The sequence below is a fragment of the Mobula birostris genome, chromosome 16 (assembly GCF_030028105.1).
Source record: "Mobula birostris isolate sMobBir1 chromosome 16, sMobBir1.hap1, whole genome shotgun sequence".
Taxonomy (NCBI): Eukaryota; Metazoa; Chordata; class Chondrichthyes; order Myliobatiformes; family Myliobatidae; genus Mobula; species Mobula birostris.
Window position 1 is genome coordinate 75,640,911 of NC_092385.1, and position 20,596 is coordinate 75,661,506.

The 20,596-nt window shown below is 40.9% G+C and overlaps 1 protein-coding gene across 5 annotated transcripts in view; it reads right to left on the minus strand.

The window, feature by feature from the left end:
- The window catches only part of plxnb1b (plexin b1b), a 379,174-nt gene that overhangs the window by 11,547 nt on the left and 347,031 nt on the right, over nt 1-20,596 (minus strand). For all 5 annotated transcript variants that reach the window (XM_072280878.1, XM_072280877.1, XM_072280876.1 and 2 more), the window contains 5 exons: nt 19,982-20,066; nt 19,199-19,365; nt 18,859-19,019; nt 15,104-15,251; nt 2,946-3,010 (listed from right to left, as the gene is read on the minus strand). In XM_072280878.1, coding sequence (XP_072136979.1) covers nt 2,946-3,010; nt 15,104-15,251; nt 18,859-19,019; nt 19,199-19,365; nt 19,982-20,066 — 626 coding nt within the window. The remainder of the gene's footprint in view (nt 1-2,945; nt 3,011-15,103; nt 15,252-18,858; nt 19,020-19,198; nt 19,366-19,981; nt 20,067-20,596) is intronic.

Genomic DNA, 20,596 nt, shown 5'->3' on the forward strand with positions numbered 1-20,596 from the left:
ACTTTGAACTTTGAATCTTTTCCAATGCTGAAACCTGTTGCTGCTTCTCCACAGAAGCTGATTATCTGCTGGATATTTAGAGCATTTCCAACGTTATTACAAATTTCTGCTTTTTTCCCCTTTTAGCTCCAGAAATGTTTGCTGTGGAGCACCACACCTCATTCTCTTTCCTGCACTCAATGACCACTATGCATACTTCTTGGCTTCCTGTAGTTAAGAAATATAATAGGTAATGGTAATTGTGAAATCTTGAAGACATGAACTTGATCTCACAGACTTTACCACAGAAAATTTATTTTTTAAAATTAACCTGTTGGGTCATTGCTGTTTTCAAGACCCAATGTGTAAAAATAAGCAGATAATGAAGAGTACAGTGGAGGGGTACCATGGTTGCAAATTTTGTAACGAATAGCTCATTTTGTATGTGTGATGACACAGGGACCCTCACTAATACGTGCACTTCAGACTGACAATCCTGCCAGTACATCTAACGTTCTGTGCCAAAGAAGGACTAAACAGCAGATAAGGTCAACTTGCCACTCCAATCTTGGGCAGAAACCACTGGGAGAAGTATACACCAAATGGAATCTCCGTCAGAATCTTGTAACACTGGAAATACGGGCACAAAACAGTCCAAACAATCGACTACCTAATATAATTTTTTATTGATGGCAAAGAGCCCTATAATTGCACTTTTATGCTCTTGAACTTCGTGGCTAATGTTTTGTATTGGGAATCTGATGCACACAATTGGTACATGGGGCTTAGAAAAAACAATGACTATGGGTATTGCTATATTTATGCTCTGTTCTTGGTTGGTGCGGCTGTAACGAAACCCAATTTCCCTCAGGATCAATAAAGTGTATCTGTCTATCTGTAACCCACAGTAATTTCTAAAGTACGTGTTTGGCACAGCATTGTGGGCCAAAGGGCCTGTATTGTACTGTAGGTTTTCTATATTTCTAATAAGCAGTCTTACACTCCGCCATGGGAAATGAGAATGGGGAATGGTGAAGGCTACACTCAGATTGGAGGAGCAACACCTTGTATTCTATGTGGGTAGCCTGCAACCTGATGGCATGAACATCAGTTCCTGGAATTTTAGGTAATGGCTGCCCCTTCACCATCTCCCCCCCTCACCTTGTCTCCTTGTCTGCCCATCACCTCCTTCTGGAGCTCCTCCCCTTCCCTATCTTCCATGGCCTTCCGTCCTCCACAAACAGATTCCCCCTTCTCCAGCCCCTTCTCTCTTTCACCAATCTACTCACCAGCTCTTTATTCACCCCCCGCCTTCCCGGTTTCACCTATCACTTACTACCTTGTGCCTCTTCCTCTCAATCCCCTACCTTCTTACTCTGATCTCTAATCTCCTTTTTCTAGTCCCGATGAAGGGTCTCAGCCCGAAACGCTGACTATTTACTCTTTTCCATAGATGCTGCCTGGCCTGCTGAGTTCCTTCACCATTTTATGTGTATTAGTTTGACTTCCTACATAAGATGATGAGAGGCATTGATAGGCAGAAGCTTTTTCCCAGGGCTGAAATGGCTGACATGAGAGGGCACAGTTTTAAGCTGCTGGAAGTAGGTACAGAGGAGATGTCAGAGGTAAGTGTTTTTTAAACGAAGATAGTGGTGAGTGTGTGGAATGGGCTGCTGGCAACGGTGGTGGAGGCGGATACAACAGGGTCTTTTAAGAGACTCCTGGATAGGTACACAGAGCTTAGAAAAATAGAGGGCTATGGGTAACCCTAGGTAATTTCTAAAGTAAATACATGTTTGGCACAGCATTGTGGGCCGAAGGGCCTGTATTGTGCTGTAGGTTTTCTGTGTTTTTATGTTTCATTTACAGATTTTCTATTGTTTGTAATACAAGAGAATTTATGAAAACAAAACGATGCATAAACAAGGACTGAAAACCAATGTGTGAAAGTAAAACTATTTCTGAAGACATGAATCTTTGAAAGTGAGCCTGTAGGTCATTGATGGTGAGATGCAGGGTGTCAGTCTGCAAAGGAAGCAGTGAGACTACAGGGACATCATCAATGGAGCCTACTTAGTCATTTTACAAGAGTTGCAGAGAAGCTGTCAGTTCCTTTGAACTTTACATTCTTTAGGTAAGAAATGAACATTGTGTTCAAGGACTGGCTCAAGGCCTAAAACCTGAACTATCGCTCAATTCTGTTCAGCAAAACTTCCTTTAAAATCTTAAGTGCAGGAGCAGGAAGAATCTGTACAATAGAAATAAATTAACATTGGCATTAAAGTAATAACAGCAGCCAAGCACTCTGTTATCCTGGGAGAAGACAGGTCAGCATCCACTCACCGACACCAGCTCCTCCATCTGCTTACTGCCCAAGATCAATCTGTTCGCAGTCGTGTTACATTATTCCTTCGAATATTTCTGTGCAAACTGGGCAGAATTTCTCTGCCACTGAGCTGTGCTGTCAAATTCCTAATTATAGACCCTAATTTACAGTCCCTAAGCCAGTCCCTACATTGAGTTCAACACTGACTGGCATCTCTTGCAAGGCTGCTGGTGCCAAACTGTATCAGTCTCTGCTGTTCTGGTGGATTCATCAGCTGTGTGGAGAATGTGAGCCTTCTGCATGGGCAACGGCTTGCTCTCCATATCGTACTGCCCTGGTTTGCATACTGACTTGCGCATGACAGCTAGGACACAACATCCATGGTCGACTGTGACCAATGGAGTGCCTCACTTTATACTCAAAGATGCTCAAGACTTACAACTGTCTCATCAGAAAGACTCAATTATCAGACAAGAATGGGAGGCCAAAAGAAGCCTAAAAAGCCAACAACATTTCTAAGGAGTTTTTTTTCTCTAAAATATTCCAGGTTAAGCAAGCTTTGTTTTCTTGTTATTGCCTGGCTACCGGGCTGAGATGGCTCGACACAGTAGGGGTCAAATGGAAGTTTTAGAAGTCTTACCTCTCCACCATCTGTTTATATCGAGGGATATCTCTGGCGTACAAGAGCTTGTTAATTGGAGAATCCTGAAAAAAAAGAGTAGCAAATAGTTACATCAGTTACACAGAGTGTGAAAACAGATCTCATGCCAACAAATTCTGTCTGCAAAGCATATAGCAATGAAAGTCTGGGTTAAGATGGTTACAAAAACAGTGCATGATGAATTGAATCAGCATAAACATTCAGATCACTGTTCCATGCTAATGCGACAGCAGAACAACACCAGTTCACCACAAGAATGTATCATCTCAGCTCATAGAGAGCACAACACAAAACGCTGGAGCAACTCAGTCAGGAAGGCAGCATCTATGGAAGAAAGATGGAGTCGACCTGAAACTTTAGATGAAAGAGCATGACCCGAAGCGTCAACTCTCCATTTCTCTCCAAACGTGCTGCCTGACCCAGTGAGTTTCTCCAGATGGCTACCATCTGGTCACAGAAAGGGCCATGTATAAAATGAGCCATGACAAAGTGTCTCGGCCTGAAACATCGACTGTTTATTCCTCTCCATAGGTGTCACCTGACCTGCTGAGATCCTCCTGCATTTTGTGTGTGTGACAAATGATGGACGTTTCCCTTTTGGTCACAATGGCCAATCCCTTGGCTTTTATACAAGCTGGTGAATAACGAAAGGCTGAAGAACTGAATAGATTCGTTGGAAATTAAACTTGGCTGAATGTATACCGATCAGGAACATTAAACCTAATTACAAATTCAAATGAAATCAGCTGACAAACTTGGAAGAATTGAGGGAAGCCTTCCATGCAAGATATTTACCAATCACCTTATAGCTTGACCCCCTTCCCCTTCCCCCACCTTCTTATTCTGGCGTCTTTCCCCTTTCTTTCCAATCCTGACGAAGGGTCTCAGCCTGAAATATCCACTGTTTATTCATTTCTATAAATGCTGAGTTCTTCCAGCATTTTGTGTGTGTTGCTCTGGATTTCCAGCATCTGCAGGATCTCTCCTGTATGCAAGATAATTATCTGCTTTTAGTGACAAGACCCTCCATCACTACTTGGTCAATTAAAGCAAAATAGTTTGTAGAGTTTCTCATTCCTAAGATTTAAAAATCAACTACTGGTACAGCTCATGGCAGAGGAATCTAACCTGGGCAAACTAAATTAAGATGGAAGATAGGAATCTGTAATGTAGCACCGTTACTTTATTAAGCAGAGTCACGTGTCCAGTTTCAATCCCTTTGTGAATTACCAGTGTAATATCAATACAGCAGGTGGGATAGATATTACATCATTATGCAGCAGAAATCCTCAGATGTCTATTTCCCTCTGACAGATACAAGTCATGGTGCAAATTAAGATCACAAAATAGTGTTTTGTAGCAGTTCACCAGGGATGTTTATAATGGATACCCCGGTGTTATCACAAACTTGCAGAATTAAAGCAGGATCTCAAAATCAGATATGAATGGTTCATTATACAAATTGCTGAGAAGCCTTATCTGGGAGTGAACACCTTTGAGTAACTATTAAATTTAGGCTTTTCCACAGGAAATTTATTATAGGGAATGGAGTTTGAGCTTATTTTTGTTGGAGAGATTTTTCAAGCCATTTTAGAATGTTCTAATCCCTTTTTACATTTAATGATCATACTTGTCATTACCGTTACCTGTATCATCTACTGTTTCATAGCCAAGTTGATAAACTGCTCCTAAACTTACACCATTGCTGCTTTGTACTAGACTCTCCCACTGTACATCCAATATTTGGTAGGCTTCAATGAAATCTCCCCTCATTCTTCTAAACTCCAGTAAGTACAGGCCCAAAGTTATCAAACGACCCTCATATGTTAACATTTTTATTCCCGGAATCATTTATGGCCAAGTTTGCGGAGTATACCAAGATAAGTAGATGGGGAGCTTGTGTTGAGAAAGTATGGAGCCTTCAGCAGAACCTTGACAAATTAAGAGAATGGGCAAATAAGTGGCAGATGGAATAGAGTGTAGAGAAATGTATGATCATGCACTTTTGTAGAATGAAAAAAAAACAAGTACAATTTTCCAAATGGGGAGCAAAATGGAGTGCAGAAGATTGGGGCGGGGGGTGGATCTTTTTGAAGCCTATCAGATATTGAACCGCCTAGATAGAGGAAACGTGCAGAGGATGTTTCCAATAATGGGAGATAGAATAGAAGAACATCCCTTTAGAACAGAGATGAGGAGGAATTTCTTTAGCCAGAGAGTAGTGAATCTGTGGAATTCATTACCACAGACAGTTGTGAAGGCCAGGTCAATAGGAATACTTACAGCAGAGGTTGATAGGTTATTGATTAGCTAAGGGTGCCAAAGGTTACAAGGGAGCAGGCTGGAGAATGGGATTGAGAGGAAAAATAAATCAGCTATGATAGAATGGTGGAGAAAACTCAATGGGCCGAATGCCCCAGCTCTACTCCTATGTCTTGTGGTCTCGTAGACAACCACCAAAGGAAAATAAAAACATCCCATTAACATTGACTTCCTCATGACTATGAATTCCTAACATGGAAGCAAACTACAATTCAGTGTTACATATTATTAGGTAAAGGGTGGTGCTGATCAGGTTCAGATATATAATCTCAAATGTAGGGACCTAACCAGAAATGTAAATCTCTCCACTTTTATTGATGGACTAAAGACTTTGTTTCTTTTGGAAAAAGCAACATAAGAAATTCACTGCAGGAACTTTCCACACTCACTCGAGGAATAACAGTTACCGGAGCTCTCAAGGACATGACCAGAACTGTAACCAGTGTTCCAGCTGGGACCAAATTACTGTTCTACGAAGTCTGGCTTCACTTCCTGAATTTTGCTCTTTATGACTTGAAGTAAAGCCCACAGTCACAACTGCTTTATTAACTATCTGCCCACTTTGAGGTATTTGCCCACAAACGCACCCAAGTCTCCTCCTTCTCAAACCATGTACCATTCTATATCACCTCACACTTTATGTCAAAAAGACCACGTCGCTCAGGAACTGTGCTTTGCGACTGTACGTGTTGGATTGTATGTGGCTATACGGACTGTGAGTATATGTAGTGTGACGACATGCTCCTTGACCCCAGAGGAACAGTGTTTCCTTTAGCTGTATACATGTTTGAAAGACAAAAACATTGAATGTGAATTTGATGTGCAGTCTGCACCTTTCTCTTTCCACAGAAACGGATGCAGTTGTTGAATTTACTGTTTTTTTTGGGGGGTACTGTCTTTCAGAATGCCCTCTGGTTTTGCTCCCCTCCACAAATGGAAACACCAGAAACGCTGTAAAAGCTCGGGGCAGAGTTTGCAGCTCAATCCTGGTGTCGTGTGTAAGGCGTTTGTACGTCCTCCCCGTGGAATGCATGCCTTTTCTCAGCTGCTATGGTTAGCTCACACAGGCCAAAGTCATACCAGTTAGCAGGTTAATTGGTCATTGTAAACTATCCCGTGATTAGGTAAGGGTTAAGTCGGGTTTGCTGGGAGACAGCTCAAAGGGCCGGAAGGGCCTATTCTGTGCTGCATTTCTGAAGAAATAAGATGACAGAAAACTCACTTGTACCTGCTTTATTATCTATCTTCTCTTTACGGGTGATTCCTCTAGTTCTGCAAATTCTGCAGTGGCTGAATAAGCCAATGCAGGAGCTTCTGATTTTGCCATGGTAGGTCTGGGACAGCCGGCCGGGTGGATGGGCAGGTGAAATTCAGGAGATGGTCTGCTCCACTCGCCATTTCTTCGGGACTTCTGAATGCACAACATTTGGGCTCTTCATACTCCTCAGTGTTCATTCTCCACTTGGAGTGGCCATGGGCCAGAGACTCACAGAAGATGGTGGATCGCAATTTTCATCGAGTCTTTGGGAACATCCTTGAAATCTTTTTCTTTATTCACTTTGCAGTTCAGAATATGTGTTTTATTATGTAGAAATATTTCTTAACGTGATTTTGGACAAGTTTACATATATTTCCTGGTGAAGGCCTATCAGCTGTAAATTGAACTTGGCTTTTACTGATGTGATCAGAAATGGAAAGGGTGAGTAGTTTCAAGTTCCTACATGTCAACATCTATTAAGATCTATCCTGGGCCCAACATATTGAGGTAGTTACAAATCAGACATGACAACGGCCATATTTCATTAGGAACATAGAACATAGAAATTTATAGCACATCACAGGCCCTTCAGCCCACAATATTGTGCCGACTATGTAGCTTACCCTAGAAATGGCCTAGAATTTCCCTACCGCATGGCCCACTATTTTTCTAAGCTCCATGTACCTATCTAAGAGGCTCTTAAAAGACCTTATGGTATCCGCTTCCATCACTGCCACTGGCAGTGCATTCCACGCACCCACCACTGTCTGTGTGAAAAACTTACCCCTGACATCCCCCTTGTACCTACTTCCAAGCACCTCAAAGCTATGCTCCCCCCCCCTGAGTGTTAGCCATTTCAACCCTGGGAAAAAACCTCTGGCTATCCACTCAATCAATGCCTCTCATCATCTTACACATCTCTATCAAGTCACCTCTCATCCTCCGTCACTCCAAGGAGAAAAGACCAAGTACACTCAACTTATTCTCATAAGGTACACCCTCCAATCCAGGTAACATCCTTGTAAATCTCCTCTGCACTCTCTCTATAGCATTCACATCCTTCCTGCAGTGAGGTGACCAGAAGTGAACACAGTACTCCAAGTGGGGTCTAATTAACATCTTATACAGCTTTAACATTACCTCACATCTCTTGAACTCAAACCCATGCTTGATGAATGCCAACACACCATATGCCTTCTTAACAACACTGTCAACCTGTGTAGCAGCTTTGAGTGTCCTTTGGACATGGACCCCAAGATCTCAGATTCTCCAACTGCCAAGAGTCTTAACATTTATATTATATTCTGACTTCAAACTGGACCTACCAAAATGAACCACTTCACACTTACCTGGGTTGAACTCCATCTGCCACTTCTCAGCCCAGTTCTGCATCCTATCGATGTCCCACTGTAAATTCTGACAACCCTCCAGACTATCCACAACACCCTCAGCCTTTGTATCATCAGTAAACTTACTAACCCACCCTTCTACTTCCTCATCCAGGTCATTTGTAAAAATCAAAATGAGGAGGGGTCCCAGAACAGATCCCTGTGCAACACCACTGGTCACTGTTCTCCATGCAAAAAACGGACCATCTACAACCATCCTTTGCCTTCTGTGGGCAAGCCAATTCTGGATCCACAAAGCAAGGTCTCCTTGGATCTCATGCTTCCTTACTTTCTGAATGAGCCTCTCAAGGGGAATCTTATCAAATGCCTTCCTGAAATCCATATACACTACATCCACTGCTCTACCTTCATCAATGTGTTTTCATCAAGAAGTTTGAGGAGAATTAGTATGTCACCAAAGACACTTGCAAATTTCTACTGATGTACCACAGTGAGCATTCGAATGGTTGCATCACCATCTGGTGCAGAGGGACCACTGCACAGGATTGGAAAAAGGAGCAGAACATAGTAAGCTCAGTCACCTCCACCATGGGCACCATCCTCACCAGCATCCAGGACAATTTCGAAAGGCAATGCCTCAAAGAGGTAGCACCCCTCATTAAGGACTCCAATCACCCAGGACTTGCCCTCTCTCATTGCTGCCATCGAGCTGGTAGAGGAGCCTGAAGGCACTCACTCTGTGTTTCAGGAACAGCTTCTTCCCCTCCACCAACAGAATTGTGAATGAACAGTGAACCATGAACACTGCCTGGGTGTATTTCCCTCTGCGCCACAAAGCAACAACTTTCATGCCAGTGATATTAAACCTGATTCTGATTCACTCAAATACTATTGTCTTTTTCAACTTGTATTTTGTGCAATCTGTAGAGGTGTAGATAAAGTAAATACATGCAGGCTTTCCCCCCGTGAACCAGAGGTTTTATGTTTAGGGTGAGAAGTGAAATATTTAAGGGTAATCTGAGGGCATCTTCTTCACTCAGAGTGTGGAACGAGCTGGCAGTGGAGGTAGGTGCAGGGTTAATAGCGACAGCTGCACGGCAGTAGAGCGGTTAGCACAGTGCTACATAACTCGGACTGTCAAGAGCTTGGAGTTCAGTTCTGGTGCCACCTGTAAGGAGTTTGTGTGTTCTCCCTGTGACTGTATGGGCTTCCTTCAGACGCTCCAGTTTCAGAGATGTGCTGCTTGTAGGTTAATTGGTCATTGTAAACTGGACTATCATTAGGCTAATGTTAAACAGGTGTTAAAATAAAATTTAACAGAAGCCTGGACAGGTATGGAGAGCCAGGGTCCTGGTGCCGATAGATGGGACTGGGTAGAAAAACAGTTTGGTACAGACTAAATGGGCTGAAGAGCCTGTTTCTGTACTGTAGTGCTCAATGACTCTAAAACGCTTGGCACTTATTATTTAATGGCAAAAACTGGATCAAACCATAACATTGGGTCACGGGGGAACCACAGTGGTAATGCAGGTGAAAGAATTTGTCTCGTCTCCCGTGACCCAACTATGATCTTGACATCTGTTGCTGTTTTAATCAGATTTATAATCAAAATGATTGACTGACACTGGATCATGCGGGGATTAATCAAACCTTCTTTGATTTTTATTCTTCCTTATATCAATCAGAGTCTCCTCGAGACTCTAAATATATGAATGATTTTTTAGATAACCTAGACTTCCCTGAGATTTCACAGGATTTGTCTTCTATGCTAGATACTCCCATTACCACTGATGAGATTAAGAATGTTATTTCCTCTATGAACCTGGGGAAAGCTCCTGGCCCTGATGGGTTTACCGCAGAATTTTATAAATGTTTTGCACCTTCATTAATCCCTTGGTTCTGTAGGGTTTTCGAGGCTTCATTAAAATTTGGTAAACTTCCCAAATCTTTCAATAGAGCGTCAATCTCGCTAATATTAAAGAAGGATAAAGATCCTGCTCAATGTGCATCTTATAGACCAATATCTTTATTAAATGTTGATTCTAAAATTTTTTCTAAGTTATTAGCAAACAGATTAGAAAAAGTACTTCCTTTTATTATTTTGGAAGACCAAACGGGTTTTATTAAAGGTCGTTACTCTGTTTATAACATTCGCACATTGTTAAATATTGTTTATACCCCCTCACAAAATGTTCCTGAATGTGTTATCTCTTTAGATGCTGAGAAAGCTTTTGATAGAGTAGAATGGCTTTACTTATTTAAGGTGCTTGAAACGTTTAATTTTAGCTCGAAATTTATATCCTGGATCAAACTGTTATATCATTCTCCTGTGGCCTCGGTCCGTACTAACTCTTTAAGCTCACCTTTTTTCCCTCTTTTTCGAGGTACTCAACAAGGTTGTCCTCTTAGTCCTTTATTATTTGATACTGCATTAGAACCTCTTGCAATTGCCATTCGAGAATCTCCAAATATTACTGGGACAACTCGGGCTTAAAGTCCCATAAAATATCACTCTATGCTGATGACTTACTTTTATATATTTCTAATCCTCAAAAATCCATCCCTGCTGTTTTAGAGTTATTAGCACAATTTAGTCTTTTTTCAGGTTATAAATTAAATCTTAGTAAGAGTGAACTTTTCCCGATTAATAAACAACTTCCCTTATATCATAACTTTCCGTTTAAACTGATTAATAATTCTTTTTCATATCTTGGGATTAAAATTACTTGTAAACACAAAGATTTATTTAAGATTAACTTTTTACCCTTATTTGACCATATTATTCAACTTTCATCTAAATGGTTTCCATTATATTTAACTTTGATTGGTCGTATTAATGCAGTTAAGATGTTTTTTCTGCCAAAATTTTTATATATATTTCAGGCATTACCGATTTTTGTTCCAAAATCTTTTTTTGATAAAGTTGACTCAAAAATTTCTTCATTTATTTGGCAAAATAAAAACCCGAGACTGGGTAAAATACATTTACAGAGAGCTAAGAGAGATGGAGGTTTAGCATTACCTAACTTTAGATTCTACTATTGGGCAATTAATATTCGACATATGAAATTTTGGTTACTTGACCAGGATATACTATCCATTCCTAAATGGGTAGCATTGGAATTACAATCTGTTCAGGGCTATACACTTGGCTCTATTTTAGGTTCCTCTCTTCCTTTTGATTTGAAATGCCTCAAACAGGTCTCTAACCCGATAGTTAAATATACCCTACGTATTTGGTTTCAATTCAGAAAATTTTTTGATCTTAACCAATTTGGGCTAGCGATTCCTATTTTAGGTAACATATTTTTTCCTCCCTCTTTTACGGATCGTGCTTTTCAAATTTGGAAGACTAAGGGTATTTCACGGTTTTTGGATTTATTTTTAGATGGCTCCCTTATGTCTTTTGAACAATTATCTAATAAATATAATTTATCAAGAATACATTTTTTTAGATATCTACAAGTTAGAAATTTCCTAAGTACTATACTTTCTTCCTTTACAATGCTTCTTCCTACATATATTTTAGATACTATAATTAACCTTAATCCATGTCAGAAAGGTGCATCGGCTATGATTTATAATATTATCATGAAACTTAGGAAAGCTCCATTTGATAAGATTAGCGTAGACTGGGAAGAGGAATTGGGTTCTATCATTTCCGTGGATGACTGGGGGCAGATTTTACAATTAGTCAATACTTCCTCTATCTGTGCTAAACATTCCCTAATTCAATTTAAAGTTGTTCATAGAGCACATATGTCCAAAGATAAATTAGCTCGCTTTTATTCTCATATTAATCCTTTTTGTGATAGATGTCTGGGGCAGATAGCCTCTTTAACTCATAAGTTTTGGTCTTGTCCTACTCTGGAAACTTTTTGGAGAGACATTTTTAATATTATCTCAAAGGTATTGAATATAGATATCTCTCCTCACCCTATTACTGTTATCTTTGGACTACCTAAAATTTCCAGTAATCTTTCTCCTTCAGCCCGTAGAATGATTGCATTTCTTACTTTAATGGCGAAAAGATGTATCTTACAACATTGGAAAGAGCTTAATGCTCCAACTACCTTTTTTTGGTTTTCCCAGACGATATTATGCTTGAATTTGGAGAAAATTAGAAGCAATCTTCATGATTCCTCACTTAAATTTGAACAGACCTGGAGATCTTTTATTCAATATTTTCATTTAATGTGTTTTTTTTTCTTCTTTTTTTTGCTTTGCTCCATATTTATATACCCTTCTTGTTTTTTTTTAATGTTTTTAATGGAGGTCGGGTTTGAGGACGTGATTTTAAGTTCTTTAACTCTACTTGGTTCCAATTTAGCCCATTGCTTTGCTTTGCTTTTAGTTTAGTTGCATGGTGGGTTTTTTTTTGCAGTTTTTTTTCCTTTTCTCTATTGATATATATATATATAAATTAGTATACTATTATGTTACCTTAGCATGTTATGTTTAAATTACATTGTTTGTATCATTTTTTTTTCTGTATTAATATCTCCTGTAATTTTATTATATTCTAACAGTGTATTAGTGCCTATATGGCTTACCTTTTTGTATACTTATTCAATAAAAAGATTTAAAAGGACATCTGTTGCTGTCTGTGCAGAGAATGCACATCCTCCCTGTGAGTGTGCTGTTGCAAGTGCCACGTTAAATGGCTACTCTGAATGCCCTGCAGCGTAGGCGAGTTACAGGTGATTCAGATTAAGGGGAGATAACGAGATAACGTGTCAACTTCCCTCACTGTGAACAATTTATAAAGACAACTATGCAGCGAGCTAAATAACTTCCGAAAAATCCCCCAAGGTGGATGTTTTTCTTCAGGAAGTGATGCTCATACAAAATGAACTGCATCTCTACAGGCCAGAGTGGGGAGGGAGTTAGTCTCAGGGAAATGAGTGGAAATGCTGGGATCCCCCTGAGAGCTCGTACAGACTCAAACTGGCATCTTGTGTCATAAGGAAATATAGCACTTCCTGACATGTGATATCAGAAGGAGCGGTGTGTGCAGAAAGTAGTGACACCTCCAGGGATATTGACTTTATACACTGATGTTTAATTAGCCTGTTGCTTTTATTTCAATGGAAGTTCATCACCAGCAACCTCGTTACAGTCAAAGCTTCTTTGAACTAGTACGTACAGTTTATGACTCTCTTGACTTGTGACTTGATACTGCCATGGGTTGTGAGGGCCCAGGGCTGTCCTGCCCATTATCAGAGAGTGAAGACTCTTTACTTACTCATAACTCTGCACCGTTCCCTCCCACCTGTTTTTAATGATCCCCCCCCCCTCCCGCCCCACCTCTCCACCTCCCCATTCTGCTCCACTTGATCTCATGCAAACTCAAGTTTTAATAGAGCTGACTTATCAGGTACAGGTTAATTCTTGTCGCATGTACTGACTCACAGTGAGAAGCTTTTGTTGACATGCCTGGCTTGAAACTGTGCACATCAAAAATGCAGAGGTCGGGATCTAACAAGTGTAGAAATCACCATTTCACTTTCCCACAGCAAAGGTGCTCTAATTTCATGATTTTTTTTTCTTTTGGTCATTTCTGATGTAGCATTAGTGCTAACTTTAATGAGAGAACCATGTGCAATTCAGTTTCAAGGCACCTTTGTCTATGTTGCCAAAACGGCTGATTTTATATATTTCCACCTGTTTTATTCTGAGCCATGAAAGTTGGCCTCTACTTCGTTTTCCTGCCAATCTCTCAGAATCTGCAGTTCCCCTGCACTTCAAAAAATCTATCTTGGCCTTGAACATGCAGAACAATTCAGCATGTACAGCCCTCTGGAGCAAGGAATCAAGTTTGATGTTCTTCTGCTGGATTTAGAACTGAGTGTAGTTCAATTTGCACTCTAAAAGGTAAAGACATGAGTAACAATCCAGTTCAGTCCAGGGGCACGGTGTCAATATTCAGACCAGTATCCAACTGAGGTCCCATCTGTCCACTGATGGAATTGTAAATGGTTGTACAGTGTTATTTTGATGAGCAAAGATGCACACCCTACCACAGAGCTCTAAATCAACTATGTTTCCATTTTCCCATTACTCTTTTGTGGGACTTGGTGATATGGAAACGTTTTGCTCTTTTGCCCCACATTATACTTGTAAGAAAAAGCTTTTAAATAACATCCTTAATTCATAGTAAAATACTTCTGTAAGTTACAAGGTTGTAAAAAATTTACTAAAGAGAAGGTACTTTACTAAAGTTGTGTTTATTGTTGGCAGCTTCATTAGCTATTCGTTAAAAGGCATGGACAGAGTGGATGTGGCAAAGTTGTTTCCCATGATGGGGGAGTCTAGTACGAGAGGGCATGACTTCAGGATTGAAGGGCGCCCTTTCAGAACAGAAATGCGAAGAAATTTTTTTAGTCAGAGGGTGGTGAATCTATGGAATTTGTTGCCAGGGGCAGCAGTGGAGGCCAAGTCATTGGGTGTATTTAAGGCAGAGATTGATAGGTATCTGAGTAGCCAGGGCATCAAAGGTTGTGGTGAGAAGGTGGGGCAGTGGGACTAAATAGGATAAAATGGATCAGCTCATGATAAAATGGCGGAGCAGACTCGATGGGCCGAATGGCCTACTTTTGCTCCTTTGTCTTATGGTCTTCATTAGTTGCCACCTTTGGAGTTCTGGAGAGTGAGAGGTGACTTCACAAGAGGGATATATGATTCTGAGGCACAGATAGAGTGGACAGTTAGTGCCTTTTGTCCAGGGTGCCACTGACTAATACCAGAGGACATCCTTTTAAGGTGAATAGAGGATAGGTCAGGAGAGATTTCAAAGGTAGTTGTGTGTTTTTTAATACACACACACACACACACACACACACACGCAGCCTGGAATGCACCACTGGGGACGGTGGTAGAGGCTGAAATAAAACAACATTTAATTAAGAGACTCTTAAGCACATGGATGAAAGGAAAATGGAGGGTTCTGAGCTGCCTAAGAGGAGAGAGTTAGACAAGATCATAAAACAAAAGACACAGGAGCAGAATTCGGTCATTTGGCCCATCGAGTCTGCTCCACCATTCTGTCATCCCTCTCAGCCCCATTCTTCTGCCATCTCGAGTGACAGTGTTGCAGACTAAAAGGTTGACACAACATTGTAGGCCAAAGGGCCTGCACTCTGCTGTGCTGCATAGTTCAATGCTCTACGTATTTACAGTGACTTTTTGTTTGAATTGTCCAAACTTACCCGACCCAGCTTGTGTTCTGCAATAGTACAGGAGTCCATGAAGGTCTGAGCAATGACTGATAGCATGGCGTCTACATTATCCGACACCTGAACGTCAAAGGTGAAGTGTGGATTTTTTATGATGTTTATCCAAAAACGAAGAGGAAGACTGGAAAAGAAAATACATGATTTTATAAATCTGGGTTATCTTTACATATTTAACCCTTCTTAAGATTTAATGACCCAAATCAAGGGCTTTTTGTTTCAAACATTCCCTTAAATAGTTGAAGTTTGACTCCCAAATTAACATACTGGAATCGTTCATACTGCCTTTCCCACAATGCTCTCTAATGTCAGCAATTACTATTTGAATCCGGGATGCCTTTAACTGAAAACAATATTCCACAATGGAACATGAAATGTGGATCATGAACTATTACTTGCCTATTCAATGATATAATAATAACCGATATATCATTAATTAGGGTGCACGGTAGTATAGCAGTTAGCATGACACTATTACAGTTCGGAGCTCTGGATTTCGAAGTAAATTCTGACATCATCTGCATGGAGTCCTCCCCATGGATTGTGTAGGTTCCCTCCAGGTGCTCTGGTTTCCTCCCACAGTCCAAAGGCATACCTGTTAGTAGGTTCATTGGTCGTTGTAAGTTGTCCTGTGACTAGGCTAGGGTTAAATCAGTGGACTGCTGGGGTGGTGCAGCTCGAAGGGCTGGAAGGGGCTAATCCACAATGCATCTCAATCAATTAATCAATCAATCAATCAATCTATGACTGAATCATAAATGAGCAAATGAATAAATAAATTCATTTAATAAATAGTTGGATTTATTGAAGCAAGACCAAGAACCCTGTTTGTAGCCATGTAGTGGTATAAAGTTGTCAGAGTATATTTAAATATTGCTGCACTTGCTAGTGATGGCCAGTTAACTCCAGTAACACCCAGGTTTGATGGAGAAGGGAAAGATTTAGAAGAGATTTGAGGTGCATGTTTTTCCACTCTGAGGGTGCTGAACATATGGAATAAGTTGTCAGAGATCTTCTCACGGTGGTATGTCAATGAAAATAGGTCAATGACTTTAATATCAGGATACCAAGGACTGAAACTTCTTTTAGGCAAGATCTGAGGTATTCAACTTGTTTCTTTCCAAGTAGAAAAATTAGTTTAGTTGTTTGAATCTTTTTGCAAAGTAGCTAGAAGAAGGGCTATGATATTTTCAAGATGCCTGAGTCAGTCTCAACCAATGCTTTCAATTATAATGTGCAATCACTACTTAATGAACACCAAATCTAAACCTGTTAGATCCTAGAAAGAACTGCTAGTTGACTAGTTATTAGTATTAATAATGGTTGAATCAGAGAGTTATAGAGCATAGAAACAAGCCCTTTAGCTAAACTCATCGATGGTAATCAGAATGCTTGTCTACGCTGGTCTCATACCCCACCAAGAGTGACCACTCAGATCACTGTACAAAATACTTCTGTTGTGATCCCCATACTGTGGATGTTGATGTACAGATCACGTGAGATTTCTTTCTGTATTGCTCCATTTTGTGGAGATTGCTGCAGTCACTGCCCTCTCTAACTCTTGTCATGGTACATCTGGCAAGTGTTTTGGTCCAACCCATGGAACTGCTCACCACCCTTCTCTTGCACAACATCTCCCTCCCAGATTGCACCTTATCGATAAGGACTTGTATGTCAGTTTAAATGATGTGGGAGTTCACTCCTCTGCCTCACAACCTGCATATTCTCCTCAGCAGCCGAAGGACTGTAGTATGGATGTGATGGTGAGAGTGACATTAAAGGCTGTAGACCCTTTACTGAACATTGTACAGCAAAGTGTCAGGAAATGCATCAAGTTGAGCAAGCCCCTAACCAGAAATGCAAAGGCTTCGTTTGGGCATTAGTGCTAAATAAAACCATGTTTAGCTACAGCAAAAAAGCATGCATGGTTTATAAACAATATTTAAAAAGTTCAAGTACATTCATTATCAAAAGATGCATTTCACATACAACCTCGAGATTCTTCTTTTTGCAGGCAGTCACAAAACAAAGAAACACAATAGAACCTATTTTTAAAAAAAACCACAACAAAGACCGTCAAACCCCAAATGTGTGAAAAAAGAACAAATCGTGCAAACAATAAAAAAATAAACAAATAACACACAGAGCATGCACCACAGGGTCCCCAAAAGTGTGTCCACAGCCATGGAACCAGTTCAACACTGTAGCCAGTCCAGAAGCCCGATGGCTGTAGTCCATAACTACAGAGACAGTTCAGTACTGAGATGAGTTACCCCCTTGGAATAGTCAGCTTAACACTAGTTTGTCCTTCGCCTTTGATTTAACAATAAGGACTAACAGAGATAGCCAAGTAGAAGGTAAAGACAAAGCATATGGATAAAGATTAAAGATAGGAGGGAAAAAAATCACAGCTCTAGTCACTTCACCTGCAACTAAGGGATTGCTTCCATTTTTATCGTGCAAGGGTTAACAACATGTAAAATAAGATTTCCAGATGTGTATTTATGTTTACTGCAAAATGGACTGGATTGTGCAGATGTGTTTAATTACAGAGCACTAATTGCTCAAGTTCAAATTTGCTTCCACCTAGTCTGTCAATTTTCTGTGTAATTACAAATTTAATCAATAAAAACAAAGCTGAAAAGCCACAGAATTTTACATAAAGAACATTATGGTGTTTTATAAATTTAAAGCAAAACACCTGCCTTAAATAGATCATTTAAAGCTAGAGAAAGGGCAGATGGAAAGTAGTGTTCAAACAGCGGTAAACATCAGAAGGGTCTTTGGAGTGCTAAATTCCTCAGAAATATAACAGCAGTCACACAACACAGCATAGACCAGGTCCGTGCCCCAGCTCTGCATATAGAGAAAAAATGTTTTTAAAAAATAATCATTCTTCAAATTTCTTTTTTTTTTGGCATGTGCCTGCGTGCGTGCGAGTCTGTGCTTGTGCGTGCGTCCATCCGTCCGTGATGATGCCTTTGTCATGGCTTTTTACAAGGCACGGTGCGCGAGAGATAGAGATAGAGATAGAGATAGAGATAGAGAGATGTAAAGAGAGGAGGAGGGAGGGAGGGAGGGAGGGAGAGAGATAGAGAGATGTAGAGAAAGAGGGAGGGAGGGAGAGAGAGAGAGAGAGAGAGAGAGAGAGAGAGAGAGAGAGAGAGAGAGACACTGACTGACTGACTGTGTGGCGTGCCACTCTTCACAGTATTTTTCCCTTTATTTTACGAGGTTCGAGTTGCGATCTCGACACTCAACCCGGCATGGATGGAAAGCGTACTCGGGAGCGGACCCGACCGGTTTCGAACCCGGGAACCTCCGCTCCCGGGTCCGGCGCCGATGTCATTACGCTACCAGCCAGCCCCATTCTTCAAATTTCAAAGGACTACCAAATCACTTTTCTTGACTGTTATTCTGGTTGGAGGCCAACATCCAGTGCTGGGGCATCTGTTGTTTGTGATATAGAACAAGCTCAAGTTCAGTTTATTGTCATTCAAAAATGCACGTATACCACCAAATGAAACTACGTTCCAAGTTGTACAACGCAGTACATATAACACAGACACAACACTAATTAATATTACCACAAATAACTTGACAAATAATAACGTCCTCAGCCTGTGTTGGCCATTGCTGCAAACGATGCATTTCACTGAATGCTTCGATGTACATGTGACAAATAAAGCTAATCTTTATCTTTTTACTACAGGTGAAGAACAGTTGTTTACCTGTTTGTTTTCCAGATGTGAATGGTTTCTGCGTCAGTTATTCCATGGTGCACAGCCTGTTCATCCAGGAGATCAAAAAAATATTTAACGGCGAGAGGCACAGGCCGGCTGGTGCTGAGAATTACCTGAAAGAGGTCATCCACAAACTTCTGCAGGGTGCCCTGAAAGAAATGGCAAGGTGCAAGGCTCAAATGGCCACCTTTACAACTGTTGATGCTTCAAAACCCAGTTACCCACTATTACTTTTAAAAGTAATTTGGGTGAGAGGGCAAGCATTAGAAATAATCCCATTCTGCAAACCTGCTTTCAAACATGCCTCCGTTTTCATTCTGGCTCCTACCTTCATAGAGAGCAAGCGTGTTAAGTAGATCTCTGGGATAGCCTTCGCTCGCTCCCGTTCCCGTAGGCTGCCTCGCCTGTGCTTGGGGAGCTCAGGCTCTTCACTGGCTTTCACTAGGTGCCACACTTTCATCCCTCCTTCATCTGCGTCCTCCAGCATTGGCGTCTCTGAGATGGGGAAACGGTTAGAGACAACAGTAGAGTCCCAAATGGCAACAAAAGAAAACCCCAAAAAGACTAAGTATACCTAAGGCAAAATACTTCCAATCAGTCAAACCCAGTAAGTACTGAACACTTAAGCACTGAACAGCACTCTTGCCTCAAAGTTAATGTGCATCACTGAGGAAATACTGGGCTGTTGGAAGAGAAATTTTTAGATTGCACCAAGAGTTTGTCTGCCTTCTTGAGTGAGACCAACAAGTTCCATGGCACTCTTTCAAAGAGCAGGTTGTGTTCTGGGAATTATCAATTAAGGTGTTGCTATGGCTAACTGGCTACAGCACTCCTGACATTACATTTCAAATAGTGCTTCATTGATTAATATATCAAGTGGTTTCTTACTTAAATCTTATAACCAACTATGTGTGTTCTCAGCTATCTCTCTGCTTAGTTTTCATTAAATACCACAGTAGACTATATTGTTCCAACATTTTAACCCACCCCAAGATCAATCTAACCCTGTCCTCCTGTTGGTTACTCAAGACTAGTCTTATTTTTTTTGTTCCTTCTCCTAGAGGCTCAGCCACAAGACCAACAGGCAACAAAGATTTTGATGTTCACTCACTCTCTCCTGCAATGTAGTCATGATTCTCATGGTGGATGTGTTTGCTGAGACGTGGAACAAGAGCAACCGTGGCCCCATCGGTCACCTAATAAAGTGATAAAGCACAACGATGGAATGAGTCTGGGGAGCACAGCAGCTTGGTAATGTAAGAACATTCGTAACAGGCCTGACAGACGTACAAACAACAAAAGATGCATCACATGATCCAGATAAGTGGGAGGTTATTTGGGTTGACGGTATCTAGAGATCTGGGCACTGGCTTTCTCCACCTTTACTCTGAGCAAGACCTTAACTTGCCAAGAGAAACCACCCTACTCCTGCTTATTATTTTCACATAGTTTTGTGTTAGTGTTATGTGCAAATGAAAGATAGCTACCTTGGGCTACCTTTCAGCTTCTATCCACAGGAGGTGAGGGACACAACTAATGAATTACTCTGCAGGAGGGATGGACATCACTAATGAGGGATTTCCTAGGAGGGGTTTGATACCACCAAGGACGGCACAATGGAGATTTACCAGGACTTGCAAACACTGTTTGGGAGGAGCTATTTACTTGGAATGTCAAAGGGAATTAAATTATGCCTGGTCTAGACAGGGTGAAGAGAAAGAACCTA